The sequence below is a fragment of the Aplidium turbinatum genome, chromosome 5 (assembly GCF_918807975.1).
Source record: "Aplidium turbinatum chromosome 5, kaAplTurb1.1, whole genome shotgun sequence".
NCBI classification, from domain to species: Eukaryota; Metazoa; Chordata; class Ascidiacea; order Aplousobranchia; family Polyclinidae; genus Aplidium; species Aplidium turbinatum.
The window spans coordinates 33075229-33090294 of record NC_137476.1 but is presented as its reverse complement, the minus strand read 5'-3'; the positions used below and the strand labels follow the sequence as shown (position 1 = coordinate 33090294).

General features: G+C 35.4%; 1 protein-coding gene across 1 annotated transcript; it reads right to left on the bottom strand.

The window, feature by feature from the left end:
- Window positions 1–1202: 1202 nt before the first annotated feature.
- On the bottom strand, window positions 1203–3275 carry LOC145771160 (uncharacterized). The gene is made up of 5 exons (XM_082582897.1): window positions 3242–3275; window positions 2921–3014; window positions 1497–1603; window positions 1327–1395; window positions 1203–1211 (listed from the first exon to the last, which is right to left on the bottom strand). Exons 1-5 carry the CDS (start codon window positions 3263–3265, stop codon window positions 1203–1205), a joined length of 303 nt encoding a protein of 100 aa, XP_082439023.1. The 5' UTR covers window positions 3266–3275.
- Between the last annotated feature and the right edge of the window lie 11791 nt (window positions 3276–15066).

Sequence of the window (15066 nt, the reverse complement as noted above, 5' to 3'; positions counted from 1 at the left end):
GTGAAGTAGGCTAGGCTACTTTGCATCAACGGAAGAGCTTTTACACCTGAAAATCGCGTGTCTTTGAGAAACAAGATGAAAAGTTGATGAAACAGAATACATTTGCAAATCTTTATAGCTTTCTTTTTATTGCAGTTAGTAAACCGTTTCCTCTTTTGTGATGCCTAACCTCCACTTTGGTGAAAACACTGTGCTTTGCAGAAACCTTTTTAGAATCTTTGTCAACAAGGAAAAGGCTTATTATTGTAGTATGAATATCAACACTTAGTACACTAATGAATTGCAATGGCAAGATATTAAAAATCAACATTAACATGGCACCGTATGCTTGTTTCTGAACAACAAGAAGTTTTGTTCCTGCTTTTGCTTCGTACTCTTCAATGGATCTCATGGCATCTTCCACTGAAGGCAACCACTACAACAAAAAATAATTTATTTTTTATAAGCAATCAAAGCATTTATGCCATAGCCTAACAGTGAAGAAATGCAAATACTACACACATGCAACAAATCTGGATTTAGCGAGTATAAGGTAGCTGATAGTTTGAAGCTCCAGTTTTTCTTCTTTCCTTCTATTATAAATAGACTATTTCACCACATTTAGGTTTGTTTTATTCTGATGACAGCTCCTGATGAGTCAGTAAAAAAAAACTGCAGCTTCGAGCTACCTTTTGCTTGCTATTTTCAAGTTCTGTACTACCATTTACTATTATAGAAGAGTTCAACGTATAGGCTACCAATTGTGTGAAGTTAGAAACAGCAAAATAGTTGAGAATTGGTTGGTGAACTGTTGAAGGTCTTGTTGGGCCCTAGTATATTGCAGCAACTACATTACAAACCTGTACCAGTCCATGACTTTCAGTGTCATCACTTTCCTCAACTTCTGCAGAGCTCTGAAAATCACAAAGAACATTTGTAATGACACAATATCTTTTTAAACTTTTTAATTATGCTCTTTTTTAATCTTACTATGGACATTCACCTGACAGGGATGGCTCTGTGCATCTAGTTTAGGAAAGGTGATGCAACATCTAGTCGTACTTAAACTTGCTTTGTTTGTTTTTAAAGCCACTCGGAGTTGTTTGTTTAAGTCCTTTTTGGTTGTGGAAGTTTGTGTGGATACCTTAAAAAAGTAAAGGTAGAACACACTAGAAAAACTGGATGGTAAAATTTAAAAAAAAATTTCCTTCGTGTTAACATGATCATTTAACCTGTAGAAAACCAATATCATTGAGTGTATAAGTTGAAGACACTTTGCAATGATACAAAAAATGTAAGAATTTAAAGATAGGCCTACTGGTGAAATCACACAATAGTATAAGTTACCTTATATTCGGGAAATTCAGCAATTTTCAGAAGTTTAACTTTGGCATTGCACTGATCCGTCACCATGACCTGTTAAACAATCTGTCATGAATCGTTATAAAATCCATAGGATAAGTTGATTTTACCTGAAGTAATGTAAGCGTGAGGCACTACATAATCTTGCTACATACCTGAGTACTTTGCTGTAAAGCTTCTTTTGGTCGACATTTGAACTGGACATATTCCAGCTTAATATATGGCGTATCACCTCGCCAATAAATCATGCTGTTTGAGATTTCTGCAATAATTGTAGTAATGTGTTTGGGTACGTACCCGGACATTTTGCCGAAACTCATTTTGCCGAAAAGACAAATTGCTGAAATTATACAAATGTATTATCATTAACACATAAATATCATTCGCAAACAGATCAGTTCTTTCGGCAAAATGTCCACACACGTGTGTTTGGCATGTTAAACAATATGCAAAATCAAAATGTTGCTTATCAATACACCCGGTAGTGCTTTTTTAATTGTCATATCAATTTATTTTTTGTCATTAATGCATCCGGAATGAAAACGATACCATTAGTTGAGGTACCGTAGTCAATACCCCAGTATGTAAATGAAAAGGTGACATGGCCAGTGGCCACAAAAATCTGTCCGCCCCATTTGCTCAGTGGTTAAGCACCCTACTAAGACCAAGCGGCGCTGATTCGACTATGGAGATGTGTTCTTGAGCAACACATCGAAAGGACAACTGTCCATTCAGCAGAACCTAGTGGATGCTGCACAATCTACTTCATAAAACAATCTGCAAAAAACTCGTGGTATATACATAATGCGGTGATAGTAGCAACACTCAAATCCTGATAAAAGCACTTCTCGTTGACATATTAGCCTACATTTTTATGCCACTTGAAAGTGAAGATACCACTTTTTGAAAAAATTGAGTACTTCTAAAAACGTTACTTCAAAACCAATACATCGAATTGCCGTAAAAAGATAACATTTACACAAGTTATGATAACATTATAGCCTGGCTAAATAAACTTTAAAATTTTGGATGCAACCTAGTTCGTACCCTGAAAAAATCGAAAAAAAAATAGCACAAAGCCAAAGTTGCTGATCGCAGTTTCCGCAAACAAACAAAAACTCTTAGAATCCTTACCGGAAATTTTAAAATGTTTGCGAAAACTCCGATCAACCATAACCCTTTTAAAATGTTTGCGGAAACTCCGATCAGCGACTTCATCTATTTTTAATTTTTTCTTCTTGATCTTTTCCTAACCCTAACCCTTTTAAAATGTTTGCTGAAACTGCGATCAGCGACTTCGGCGAACTCTAAGGATCATTACCGGAAATTTTAAAATGTTTGCGGAAAAAAGAAAACTCCGATCAGCAACTTCGGCTTTGTGGTAATTTTTCTCTTGATCTTTGCGATCACTGCGATCAGTGGCTTCAGCTTTTTTTATTTTTCCTCTCGATCTTTTCAGGGTATGAACTGTTCAGGGTACGAACTAGGTTGCACCCAAAATTTCTACTGTCAACAAAGGTAAACCTCTACAGTTCAGTATGAATTTTGTAGGATGTTATGTAGCAAACAACATACACACCATATGCTCGTTTCTGTGCAACAAGAAGTTTTGTTGCAGTTTTCTCTGCATACTCTTCAATGAACTTCATGCCATCTTCCACAGAAGTGAACCACTACAACAACAATAATAATAATTGTATGCGCTGGCAAATCAACACAGTGCAACCACATGCCATGTAGCTGACAACTGTTGAACTTCAAATACCACTACTTTAGTAAAAATATATAGCCTACTCAGTACTCATACTGTAAGATCTAAATCAAATATAAGCACTTTTTGTAGTATATATTAATAGTTTACCCTGAAGAATAGATCTGACTTAACTGAAACAAACCTTACCTGAGTTTCAGGATGATCATTCATGATGTGGGCTACTTGCGTTTTCCTGCACTACGCTGCCTGCTATGAAGGTAATAATGCAAATGTCAGCTAATGCAAATGTCGTCACACCGCCAGCTATGCAACTAATGCAATTTTGCAAATGTCTTCCATTTGGGTTTTCGCGCGTTTTTTATGATTCACGTCACAGAGAACGTACCTTCTGATTGGCTCGAGGTTTTCTCGACAGTTAATGAAATTTTGCCGTTAAAGTGCTTACCTGTTAGGCAAGTGTTAAGTTTCCCTCACAAACGTTGTCACGATGAAGTTTATGCGGTATGCGAAGAAAGAACCGCATAAACTTCACTTTGCACAAAAATTAAAAATTCTTTGTAAATGATTGAAAATTGAAGAAAAAATTCAAATGCAAACCTAGCATTTTTTTTCAACTTTTAGAAACTACAAGTCGTCTTCTTTTTTAAAAAGTAACACCCATACAGTTTAGCAAAGACCAGAGTTATGGTGATTGCAAACACTGTTTATTTTTTTAAGGCTCGCTCTCTTTAAAGAGCAGTGGCAGTTAAAAGGTGAAATCTTTTTTTGGTTTTAGTCAGGTAAACTTAATATTGCACTTTATTTTGAGAAAAATAAAAAATTTTCCCACATATGTAGGCTACAGCCTATTATTAAACTACAGCCTAATATTATTATTATTATATTATTAAACTTTATTATTTTTTTATAGTACCAGTAACAGTATATAGTACCAGTAGCGTATTGTAAAGCATGGAAATCAGTTGTTTCAATATATGTCAGGTGACTTTCTCTTGAAAAGTCTTGTTTGCATCATTACAGAGTTTGTAACCAAAAATGTCATCGTTTCAATTACGAAAAATTGTACTTTATGTCTGTCAGCTTGCTTGGGTCTTGCTTTCTTTCAGATAAACTGAATATTTTTATGGATGTGATAAAACTATATAATAGGCTATGCCTAATCGGATAAAACTACAGTGCCTAACTTTTGGCTGTAAAATTGTTTGGATGGCAGAAAAAAAAACAAATATTTGTCTAAAGTAATTTCAAGTCTTTTTTGTTTATGTTTAGTTGATTGGCTTTTGCCTAACGTTTACAGTACCGGTACCGTAACTTAGCTAACTAGGACTTGCTTACTGAAATTTGCTTGAAACAAGAATTAATTCAATGTAACCTAAAATTTCAGTAATTCAGTATGTAGTTCGTTTAGTTGTTGTATCAATAAGGAAAATAAAATTCCGTCTCGTTAGCTTCGTGGCTACGCGCCCGACTCAAGATCAAGCGGCGCTGGTTCGGCCCTCAGGGTGTGCACTTTAGCAACGATGTTAGGACTGCTCTTCATTCAGCGGCATCTAGTGGATGAAAGACTTCCCCGGCAACAACGTTTCAAAGACTATTAAAAACTCCACTTTGTCAATCTCGATGGCCGGGCCTGCGTTGGTGGTTCAAAGCCTCTACAGTACAAGTATGCGAAACTATCGGGATTAACCCCATTCGGAGTAAGCGATTTTTGTGAGGTAATGGCCTGACGTGTGGACTTATTCCATCCACACTTTCATTGTCTAATAACTTTTGATATAAAAACGTTACGAGGTTGCTTTTTTCGCAAAGTTAGAGTAAAATTATTGACAAACTGGTTAAAATTTTTAGTGGACACACATACTCTACCAGTTTTTTGCTATTGCTTTTTTGCTAAAAAAAGTCATTTTTTTAAAAATTTGTCTGATGTCTCCGCCGTAATCTCCTTGAAATCGTTAATCTCTTCGTTGAAGGCACGCACGGTCCAGTCATGCATGTAATCCGAAATGGTCATTGGTCATGTAGGTCACGCAGTAAATCTTGGAACGCACAAAACAATAGAAATGTTTGCTAACTTGCTTGTACAAGAAGATAAAGTTTTCCAGATAACCAGCGCAAAACTTCTCACAAACCAATATTATGCTTCGAAAAACATTTGTCGTTTAGTATAAAACATTAATCCCTACGTTGCATTTACAAGTAATATTTCAATTTTCAGATAATGCTTAGTTATTGCGTTGGCTATTGATTTCCTTGTGACTTCAATCTGCTTGTGACTTTGTAAGGAATAAGTTACTTGAAATAAAATTGTTTTAGAATTGCGTTGGAACATGTATGAATTATGAAGAAAGTCGTCAGAAATTACAGCGCAAGCGTACCAACAAACGTCTCGATAACTATTCAACTTAATTATTATTTTGAATTTAATTGATATGGTTTCGTAGTAAATTACTGATTTTGAGGGTTTCTGTGAGTAATTATCAGTTTTTGCGTTCATACTAAAATGCTCATCATTCCATTGTTTATACGACGTTTCAATGTAGCTAATCTGCTTTGTGAATAAAACGAAATGTCTCAAGCACATGAAGACAATAAGGGTGTTTCGGTTGACTGAATACTGTGGAAGGATGCAGTCTAAAATCTCTCAAAAGACTTTTCGAGCAGTCTAGTTCAATCCATGCTTCACAATGAAACTTACTTCAAATTTGAAGTATAGATTTGTGTGGTAACAAAAGCACAAAATCAAATTAAGAAATTGGTGATGAATGAATTATGTAAACTTTCCATAGCATGAAGCAATCAGTACAACAAAAGTTTGAGACAGTCTTTCAACGTAAAACAATGTTGCTTTAGCAAAAATATTAGTCAAAAAGAACTTGGTTCCATCGATGTAAATTTGTTTAGTTTTGGATCCATATTTTTAATCTTTTCTGCATTATCGCTAAATGGCAAAAATAAAAATAAACGTATTTGTTAGAAAGTTTACTTCATGCTGATTCAGCGTTGCTAAATGTTATTCAGCAAAAAAACTTTTAAATTTATCTGAATTTGGGTTTTTATTAGTTTGAATATTGTAGAAATAACATCGAAAATGTCCTTGATATTTCAAAAACTTTGTTTTTTACAAAAGTTCAAAACAAGTAGGCTGCTGTAGTGTATAGTGCATAGGCCTACTTCTAAACTTAGTAATGTGCTCTCTGTCTCTTTGTAGATTGTCGATCAAAACAAAGTCGAAAGCTGGCTTATCGCACTTTTTAAAAGTTGTATGTTGTTGTAGGCTACCATAAACCACTGAATATATGATTTACCAACAAATATAACAATTGAAAACACGTAGTGATGTATTCGAAACTAAAAAACGCAAATGAAGAAAAATCATCTTTTGTTCAATCCAAATTTATTTTAGAGTAATCTATGCAAGAACTCCAAATACAAATACATTTGTGAAGAAGAAATCAACGATCATGCTGCTAAAAGCGAAACTCTATCTATTGCTATGCAAGAATGTTTGAATGTTTGTCATTTGATAGTTTATACGACGTTGCTAAATGTAGCCAATCTGCTTTGTCAATAAAAGTATTCTCTCCTTGATGATGTTTTAGTTGACTGAGCAGTGTAAAAGTCTGCAGTCAATCATTACTCCTAAACCTTCTCCATTGGTGTGTTCCAATCGCGCTTTTCATAATTATATTTAGGCCTATATAATACAGTATAGGCCTATGTTAATGTTTGGAAATTTAAGGTGAGATTGATTTAGCAATAAAATAAATTCGGTAACAAATTGTGATGGCGAATAAACCAAAACTTTCCCAGCCAAAGCAATTGCATTGGTTTTTGAACATAAAGCTGATGTTAGTTTACAGATGATATTAGCTTAGAGAAAATATTTTCTTCTCAAAATTAATTCCATCAAAAGAAAGTTTTGGCATATATCGTTTCTGATGTTGTCGACGGATTGAGAGAAATTCAACTAAATTTATCTATGACGCCGATCGAGATCAAACAAGTGCTTATTATTAGTTCATATTGATTCAACTTTGCTAAATGTTGCTTTATTGCAAGCAAACCTATGTTATTTGAATTTGGGCTTGACAAGAGTTTGAAAATAAGAGAAGTGCTATATTAAAAAAATATTATTACGTATAGAATATTAGTGCGCTACAAAAGGAAGTGAGTAGCCTACATCCATTTCAAAGATTTTTGATTTTAATTGAGCAAAATCTTATGTAGTTAGAGCATTGCAAGTATTACAAGTTCATTTTGCATGTCAAGCTTTATTGTATTTGTGTGGTTTTCATATTCAAATCACTAAGAGTTCATTGTGCTCCAAATTATTCTGAAAACAGTTTCTAACTTGATAGTGCTTCAAAATTTCAACTGTAGTTGTCTAGTTTGAGAACAGTGAGCTACTGCCCCGTTGGTAAAAGGTGCTTTATTGCACTTGCAGACTGCGGTAACTTCCCGGTTGAGTACGGACATGCCGACAGTAGCTAGCAAACAAAATCAAAAGGTCGATCTAAGAAAATTTCGTAATTTAGCATAGCCTATGTAGGCCTATTGATAAACTGGGCGCCACAAAAAAAAAAAAAAAAAAAATTTGCATTGCTGAACTAACTCCGATAAATTATGGAAACTTTATGAGGAAAAGCTGTAGCATCTTTGATGGAAATACTAGGATTAGGAAGAACTTCGGTCATTGCATCAAACAGTTATGAAAGGATAATAAACAATAACAAAGAATAGAGTATAACTTTCTGAGTGGTAGAACCGGTGCCAAAATGTTATAATTGGCTACAAAAGCTTTTTTTCACAAATCATATTAAATCAAAATACATTCAAAATGGAATGTGAACAACATACAATATTTTTGTTGCAAACAATTGAGCATAAATTAAAACTTTGCATCCATTACTCTTCAACATCAATGTTTATTGCACACTCTGGACAAGCCTGCGTCACATGAATAGCACAGACAGCTTTACCATACAGCTGGCACTGGTTTTTACTTTTAGACAAATTGCTTCTTTTCCTCTTTGCTGGTGAGCCAGTGATTGGAGGGCTGCAAAAATAGCAACGTCTGTCTTTGTCTGATTTTGTAGGAAATTGCTTCTTTTGAGATAAGTTGTTGGAAGATGTTGAAGCAACATCAGTTTGATCTTCGCATCCAAGAATAGTAACTATTTTGCTTAGAACGGATTTTTGAAGACCGCACCGTGACCGCATTTGTATGTGCGGTTTGATCAGCATCATTGCAAGTTCCCAACCAAAATCAAGTTTTGGGATCAATTCCTTTTTGCATAGCTAAAATTGTGCTTGCATTGACCCGACATATGTCCATAATATAACAAAATGCGGTTGCAGACCAACGTCGTGACTTTGTTTTGCAAGAATAAAAGCCAATCCTTTGATCTACGACATCTGTTCCACCTTTCGTGAAGTCGTAAATCTTGTACATTGCTGGCTTTTTCTTTGGGTCTTTTTTTGTAGTTCCAATGAGAGGTTGCATTGTTGAAAGCAACAGAACATTGCGTTTTCCTGAACTTTTAGTCTTTACTATATAGGAATGTAGCACTAACTTCTTTTCAGAACTCTCACAATAACACTGATAAGACAATTCCTCTCGCTGACCGACATCTTTAATTTCGGCAGGGATTCCTTTTCTGTTGCTTTGCAATGTCCCGACGCAAGTTATATTTAGACTCAATAGCCACTGAGCAAGTGGAATACTTGAATAGAGCCTGTCATATGATAGGTTTCGTCCTTGTAAATCATGACTGAGCTGTAGCTTATTTACAAGGTATTTTACAGTTTCTTCCGTTCCACAAACATAATACTCGGTGGGATTTTCCAGCGGCTTTCCACAATAAGGATAGGTGGTAAAAATGTAACTGTAGTTAGTTGCGTTAATCGATTTGAAGAGCATTCCATATTTAGCTGGCTTGCTTGGGTTGTATTGCTTGAAACCAATACGATTTCTCATTGGATACAATGTTTCATCCAATGCCAGAAACTCCGCTGGAATAATATGTTTGGAACAGTTATCATTGAACATTTCAAACAGTCTGCGAATAGCAGCAAATCTGTCATGCTTCCATCTTGTCTGGCGAGTGGCTTGATCATCAAATGTCAAGCAAGCATGGAGAAACTTGAAGCGATTTTTGCTCATTGTTGCTCCAAACCCTGGCGGTCCTACTACAGGTGCGAATAATTGGTTTATTTCATGACCGTTGAGACTCAGCATACCTCGCATATAAACCAAACCAATATATGCCAATAGTTCGGTTTCATTGGTTTCTCTGAGATCATCATCGTCTCTGCCTAAATTCATGCAACGTATTCGGTTGTTTGTGCTATCAACTCAATCATTGGTTGAGAAAACAATAGCTTCCATGCCTTCTCACAATTGTCTGCATGCGTTGCAGTGTCTTTGAGTCCTGGCTGTCCTCCCACAATAACACATGACCTCGCTTGGCGACCAGTTTGTTGCGGTGACTTAGTTGTCCAGCCAATTTCCTTATCTTTTTTGCTTTTGTTTCCTTTTTCTAATATTCCTACGTACGATTTATGAGCTCTAAGTACATTCACGTCATCATAGTTTTCCTCATTCAAGGCCGAAGTAATATCGTGAACTCGTCGTTTAGAAACTGCTACAGTTACTCTTCTACTACCAGCATTTGATTCCACATTACTTTGCTCTAAATTAAGCACTTCTGTCGACGGCTCATAATCTATTTCTTCATCAGAATCAGACATTAGCACATCGTTAATATTTTCCTCAAAAGAATTTTCCAGTTGTTCGACAACTTTGCTTGCAGAAAATTGTTGTCGAGCCATGTTGCGCGTTTGAAGTGTGGTTGTATGTCATGCACAAATTTTTCTCACAAATGAATGTACATGTTAGGTTTTCTGAGTATTTATGTGGAAATTGGTTGCACCATACTGTTTGTAAAAACCAATTAGCCTAGAAACAATTGTAACTTTGCTGGCATTGTTATAGCACAGACAAAGGAATGAATGCAATCAATATGTTCTGAAAACAGCGATGTTTGCACAGCAGCTTGAGCGTTTCTTTTACCTAACCTAATTTTATGCTGGATGTTTGTTCTAAATCATTTCTGAGGAGACTTTGTAACAATTTTATTTTGTTCAAACTGCTGTTTTGCGTGCAGAATAATAAAGAGTGAAGCTTCAAGATTACAAAACAAAGCGATGTTGACTAATCTCGATTGGGTTATTTTGTAGGCTACAGCTTGATGTTACTATTTCATGAAACTCTATTACGTTAGGCTGCAATCCTGCTTGCATAAAAAAAAAACAAAAAAAAAAACAGTTCTATTCAGTGTTTGTAATTTGCAAATTTATATATTAGATAACCTATTAGCATTAGACACAATTGTAACCTCAAACTTCTATTGAAGTTTCAACCCAGGCAGCAAAACCCGTCATTTTTAAATTGATTCAACGTCAACAGACGTTGAATCAACGTAAAAATGACAGATTTTGTTGTTTGGGAACCTCTGTCATTTTCGGTGAAAAAAGCTCCAACAGCTAATGAAACTAACTTTTTCTGTTTTTGTGTAAACTAAAATGTACAGAGCATACTTGAAGACAAGTCACAAAAATGACAAGTTTGACATGACATAAAAGTCTTCTTTTTGACCTTCGTAAAGCCATAAAAATAAACTAAAAGTATGCAGTAAAATTATGGTTACATTTAATCTTTGTATTTATTTATTATACCAACGTTATATTTCTTTACATTTTTATATTATTTATCAACCATGTTGTTTATCATAAAATTTAGAGGTTTTTTTGTTCTGTAGCCTAATTTTTTACATAGAGAAATTGTTGCTAGAAACCGATTACAAAATTGTGACAAAGTTGAGTTCTAAACTTCATGCACTTTTGTTTGCGAAAACACAATTCCCACGAGATCAACTGCATTTGTTCATAAATGCAAGTCTACTTGTCATGGTTCACTGATTTTTCTGAACAATACATTGCAACACATCTGATATCAAGCAGAGCGAAGATTTGACGTCGTGACCTATTTTCTTTCGACAACTGCTGACGCAAAATCCAGCAGTGGAGTTAATCCCTCTTAATCCCTCTTCAATTTCACGCTGATTAATTTTTTACTAGTTTTGCAGATAATTTTGGGAGTAGGGTGTCAAAAACTGCTGATAACTAAAAAACTATATTACACAAAAATGTCATTCTTTTACTAAATCAAAGATGAATAATTTTTAAGAAAAGTCATAAAATTTCAGTTAATTTGAGCCAGTAGCTTTTATGTAATCGATGAAAGTTATAGGTATGGATGGAACCCGTCCACCCGTTAGTCCGAATAGGGTTAAGCTTTCAAAGAAGCTTTTCGAGTCCAAGGATAAAGATCAAATTAATCAATCAATAAAACTTTGTAAACAGTGGAATTTAAAAATTTTTTGTCGGTACATCTCAAGTTTGACAAAATGTTGTAAAGGAAGTTGTATCGAAAAAGGTGTTAATTAAAACTACTTGTTTAGTTAACTTTAAAAACTTAAGGTTGGATGTGCAGATCTTCCACTAATTTAGTAATTCCACCGATAAAGAAACTAATACCAAAGTAGACCATTAAAACTTCTCTGCTGGAGTATTTAACTCTCAAAATTTTGGAAAAGTAGATTTGTTTAAGTTGTATTTACAGTAAATTGGTTGGTTTTGAATCTTTATCCTCGGACTGACAAAGCCTTGATAGGTTATTCCTGGTAGCTTCGCATAGGCTACTTGTAAAGGCTTTTGACCCAGGGCTGGTTACCGAGACTGACAGAGTGAAGTTTTTCGATTGTTGAAGTGTTGTTGCCAGGAAATTATTCTATCCACTAATTGCCGCTGAATGAAGAGCAGTCCTGAAATGCATTGCTCAATGCTCAAGCGCATACTCTGAGAGCCGAACCAGCGCCGCTTGATCTTGAGTTGGACGCGTAACCTCTGAGCTAATGGGGCGGACTGAGATTGTTGCCATAATCGCTGAAATGCGCAGTGGTATTAGCTTTTGTTGGTCACAAACTTATGAGACTTTTATCTAGTACCAAGACAATCATTCTTTCTTTTATATTTACCGTCGAATGCGCCCCAGCCTTAGTATAGGTACCGCAAAGTGCACAAGTTCGCTTTCGAGGTACATGTTACCTTTGAATAATATTTTGAAAGCGTTTACAAAGGAAGAGCTGTCGACAGAAAGGAAGGTAGTGTCTAGTTTAACTTTCCTCCAATAATGGAGCTGCTTCTTGCAATGCTATTGATCTGTGTAGTTAAAATAAGATCATCAAGTGGATTTGCTTTGTTTTAATTTCTGACTTGTGAATAGGGTGGCTCATTTTCCTTGATGTTCTTTAAAATTTTTGTCAGTTTGGAATAATGTTCCATTTTGCTCACTGATATTTGTAAACCAAAAATTTTTGTTGGGTTTTGACCTTTGACCCTGGTTCACCCAAGGAGAAGTTATGAATTTTTCTGAAAAATTAGTAAATTTCGAAGTGGTTTAGCAGTATTTGAAGAGAGGATTTCTCAAAATTTGACCACGTGATTTTGACGTCACTTCCTCTGTTAACTTCCACGTGGAACATCTTTACCCTACTCCAAGTCTGAGAGTCACTAATAGTGCATGCTTTTAGTGTCATTTTAGTTGATTTTACAGCCTTTTCGCAGTCAGTGAATCTATAACATACAGACCAACAAAAAAATTTTGGCACAAAAGATGAGAGTCATTTTAGAGTATTTCAGGGCCCCTGATTCCGAAAATACACTTAGTTTTTTCGAATTGGCTCTAGTTTTCGAGATATTCGACAATGAACATATTTTTAAAATCGTTTCTCAAAAGATTTCAAATAGCAAATTACTTATTTTCAGCCCTGTTCACCATTATGATGTCATCATTGCACTTGTCTAGTTCAATTGGTTCATATTGCACGAAAGTTCAAAACGCAAGCAAAGGTTGAAATGAACTGTGTTTAACCTAAGGGAGACATAAATACTCAATGAAAACAGTTGTGAATCAGTAGGCCTACATCACAAGAAAAATATCCCGAAAATCATGTGTTTATGAATGCAGCTTTATATTGAAAAGGTATAAGGCGTACTGAAATGGATACTTGTACAAATGAAGCTTTATTCTAAGCCTTTGCTAAGGCCAAGTCTTTGCTGCAAGAAGTTTTTTTCTGGTCTAGCCTATAGGCTAAATAAATGGCATATAGGCAAATATAATATGCCTTTGACAAGTAGGATGCTGTACAAACAACCCAGATATATTTTGCTGCATGAGGCAACGCAGAGGACCAAGGCATTCTGCGATAGATACAGCGCTATATAAAAACAAGCATTATTATTATTACTTTGACATGAAGCTGGGTGATCAAGATAAGTCCTGGGTTCCTCCTAAAGTATGCAAACATTGCACTCAAACCCGTTTCTGGGCTCAAGGCTAAGAAGTTCAGAGTGCCATGGCATAAAGAGAGCCGTGGAATCACCATGAAAATTGATACTTCTGCACGGTGAGGATGTTCGAAGGAAGTTGGAACATCATGTTTACATGGAGTGTGCAAGGCAGTCATTGCATGGACGTTGCTATTTCTGTTTTTTGTTTGCCCTCTCTAGTTTCAAGTGGTGATTTGCTTGAAACAATAGGAAAACGGGCATGACTGAGAGTAACCTCAATACCTTCAGTAATGTTTTGGAGCAAGATCAAGTTTTTTTCTCAAAACCATTTCTACCACCTACTGTAGTAGTTAAAGATTTAGTTATCAAAAGTGGTAGCTGCAATCTTGGCTCCTCATCTCGATCAACATGGCATTCTTGACTCCAAGGCCAAGATTACGTTCTTCCGCAGCAAGGATAAAATTCTAAGCAGCTACTTTACTGAAGAACATAACTTTATATTCTGTAATTAATTATATAAATGGCCTTCGTACCTTGATGGGTGTTGCTCAGTCGGCCAATCATAATAAAGAGTTGCGTTTGTTCATCGATAGCTTTGTTTTGCTTATTTGTCTAGTTTGTTAAGCAAAACAATGTATGCATTTTGTTTGTACTTTGTAGCTTACTTAGTAGCCTAAGTCTGAGACTGTTGAAATCAACAAATATATTAATGCAAAACGCAAGTTATATATTCTACATCTTGTATCCTCAGGCTTACTTCACATCATATTTTGATTGTTACTAAGCCAGTAAACGTTAAATAGCTGTTTGTTTGGGTTGTAATCAACGTGATTGGTTCCAAATAGCGTTTATACAACTCAGAATGTGCCTGGGATTACTTCCAGTTTTGTTTATGTAGTAAACGACACGACGTTAAATCTATAGGGGCTCAAAATTGCGAAAAAAATATTTTTGCTGTAACTCAAAAACTAAAGCCAATTCGAGAAAACTTAGTGCATTTTCAGAATCAGGGGCCTCGAAATACCTTAAAATGACTCTCACATGTCCTGCCTTTATATAAAAAAAGTTTTGTTGGCCTGTGAAAATCGATAAACATCGTCAAATGATTCAAGAAACTGAAAGCAGTAGATATTTACTACGTGAAGGGTGCACAAAGAAAATCATGTCTGAAATGTGGTAGACTTCGACATTTTGAGAGTAATACATGTGTCAGTGTTCATGGAGTTGCTAATTAAACCACTTTGCTTGCTACAAGTTTGCGTTACTGCCTCTTATTGTGTCCATTAAGATGCTAGAGTGCATTAGAAGATAGCGGGTGAGCAGTTTCAGGGATAAGCGAAAATTCGATATTTTGAAAAAATTCAAACCAGGTGAACCAGGGTCAAACGTTAATATTTTTTTGTGAAATTTGGTGTAGGAGATACATTTACCAAAAGGAACAATATTCCAAACTGACGAAAAATTTAAAAGAAAAAAATTTTTTTTTCGAGATTTTGCGCCAGCCTACTTGTGAATGTGTGTTTTTGTAGCAATTTTGGACTCCATGTTTTGTAATGCATCTTTTCTATGCAGTAAATCTATATGTTTCAATCGATTTT

Coding starts and splice junctions, on each gene's coding strand:
- LOC145771160 (XM_082582897.1), bottom strand. CDS start 3,265: ATGAATGATCATCCTGAAACTCAG. Junction 3,015..3,241: donor ATGATCATCCTGAAACTCAG/GTAAGGTTTGTT, acceptor TTGTTGTTGTAG/TGGTTCACTTCTGTGGAAGA. Junction 1,604..2,920: donor TGCACAGAAACGAGCATATG/GTGTGTATGTTG, acceptor CAATTATTGCAG/AAATCTCAAACAGCATGATT.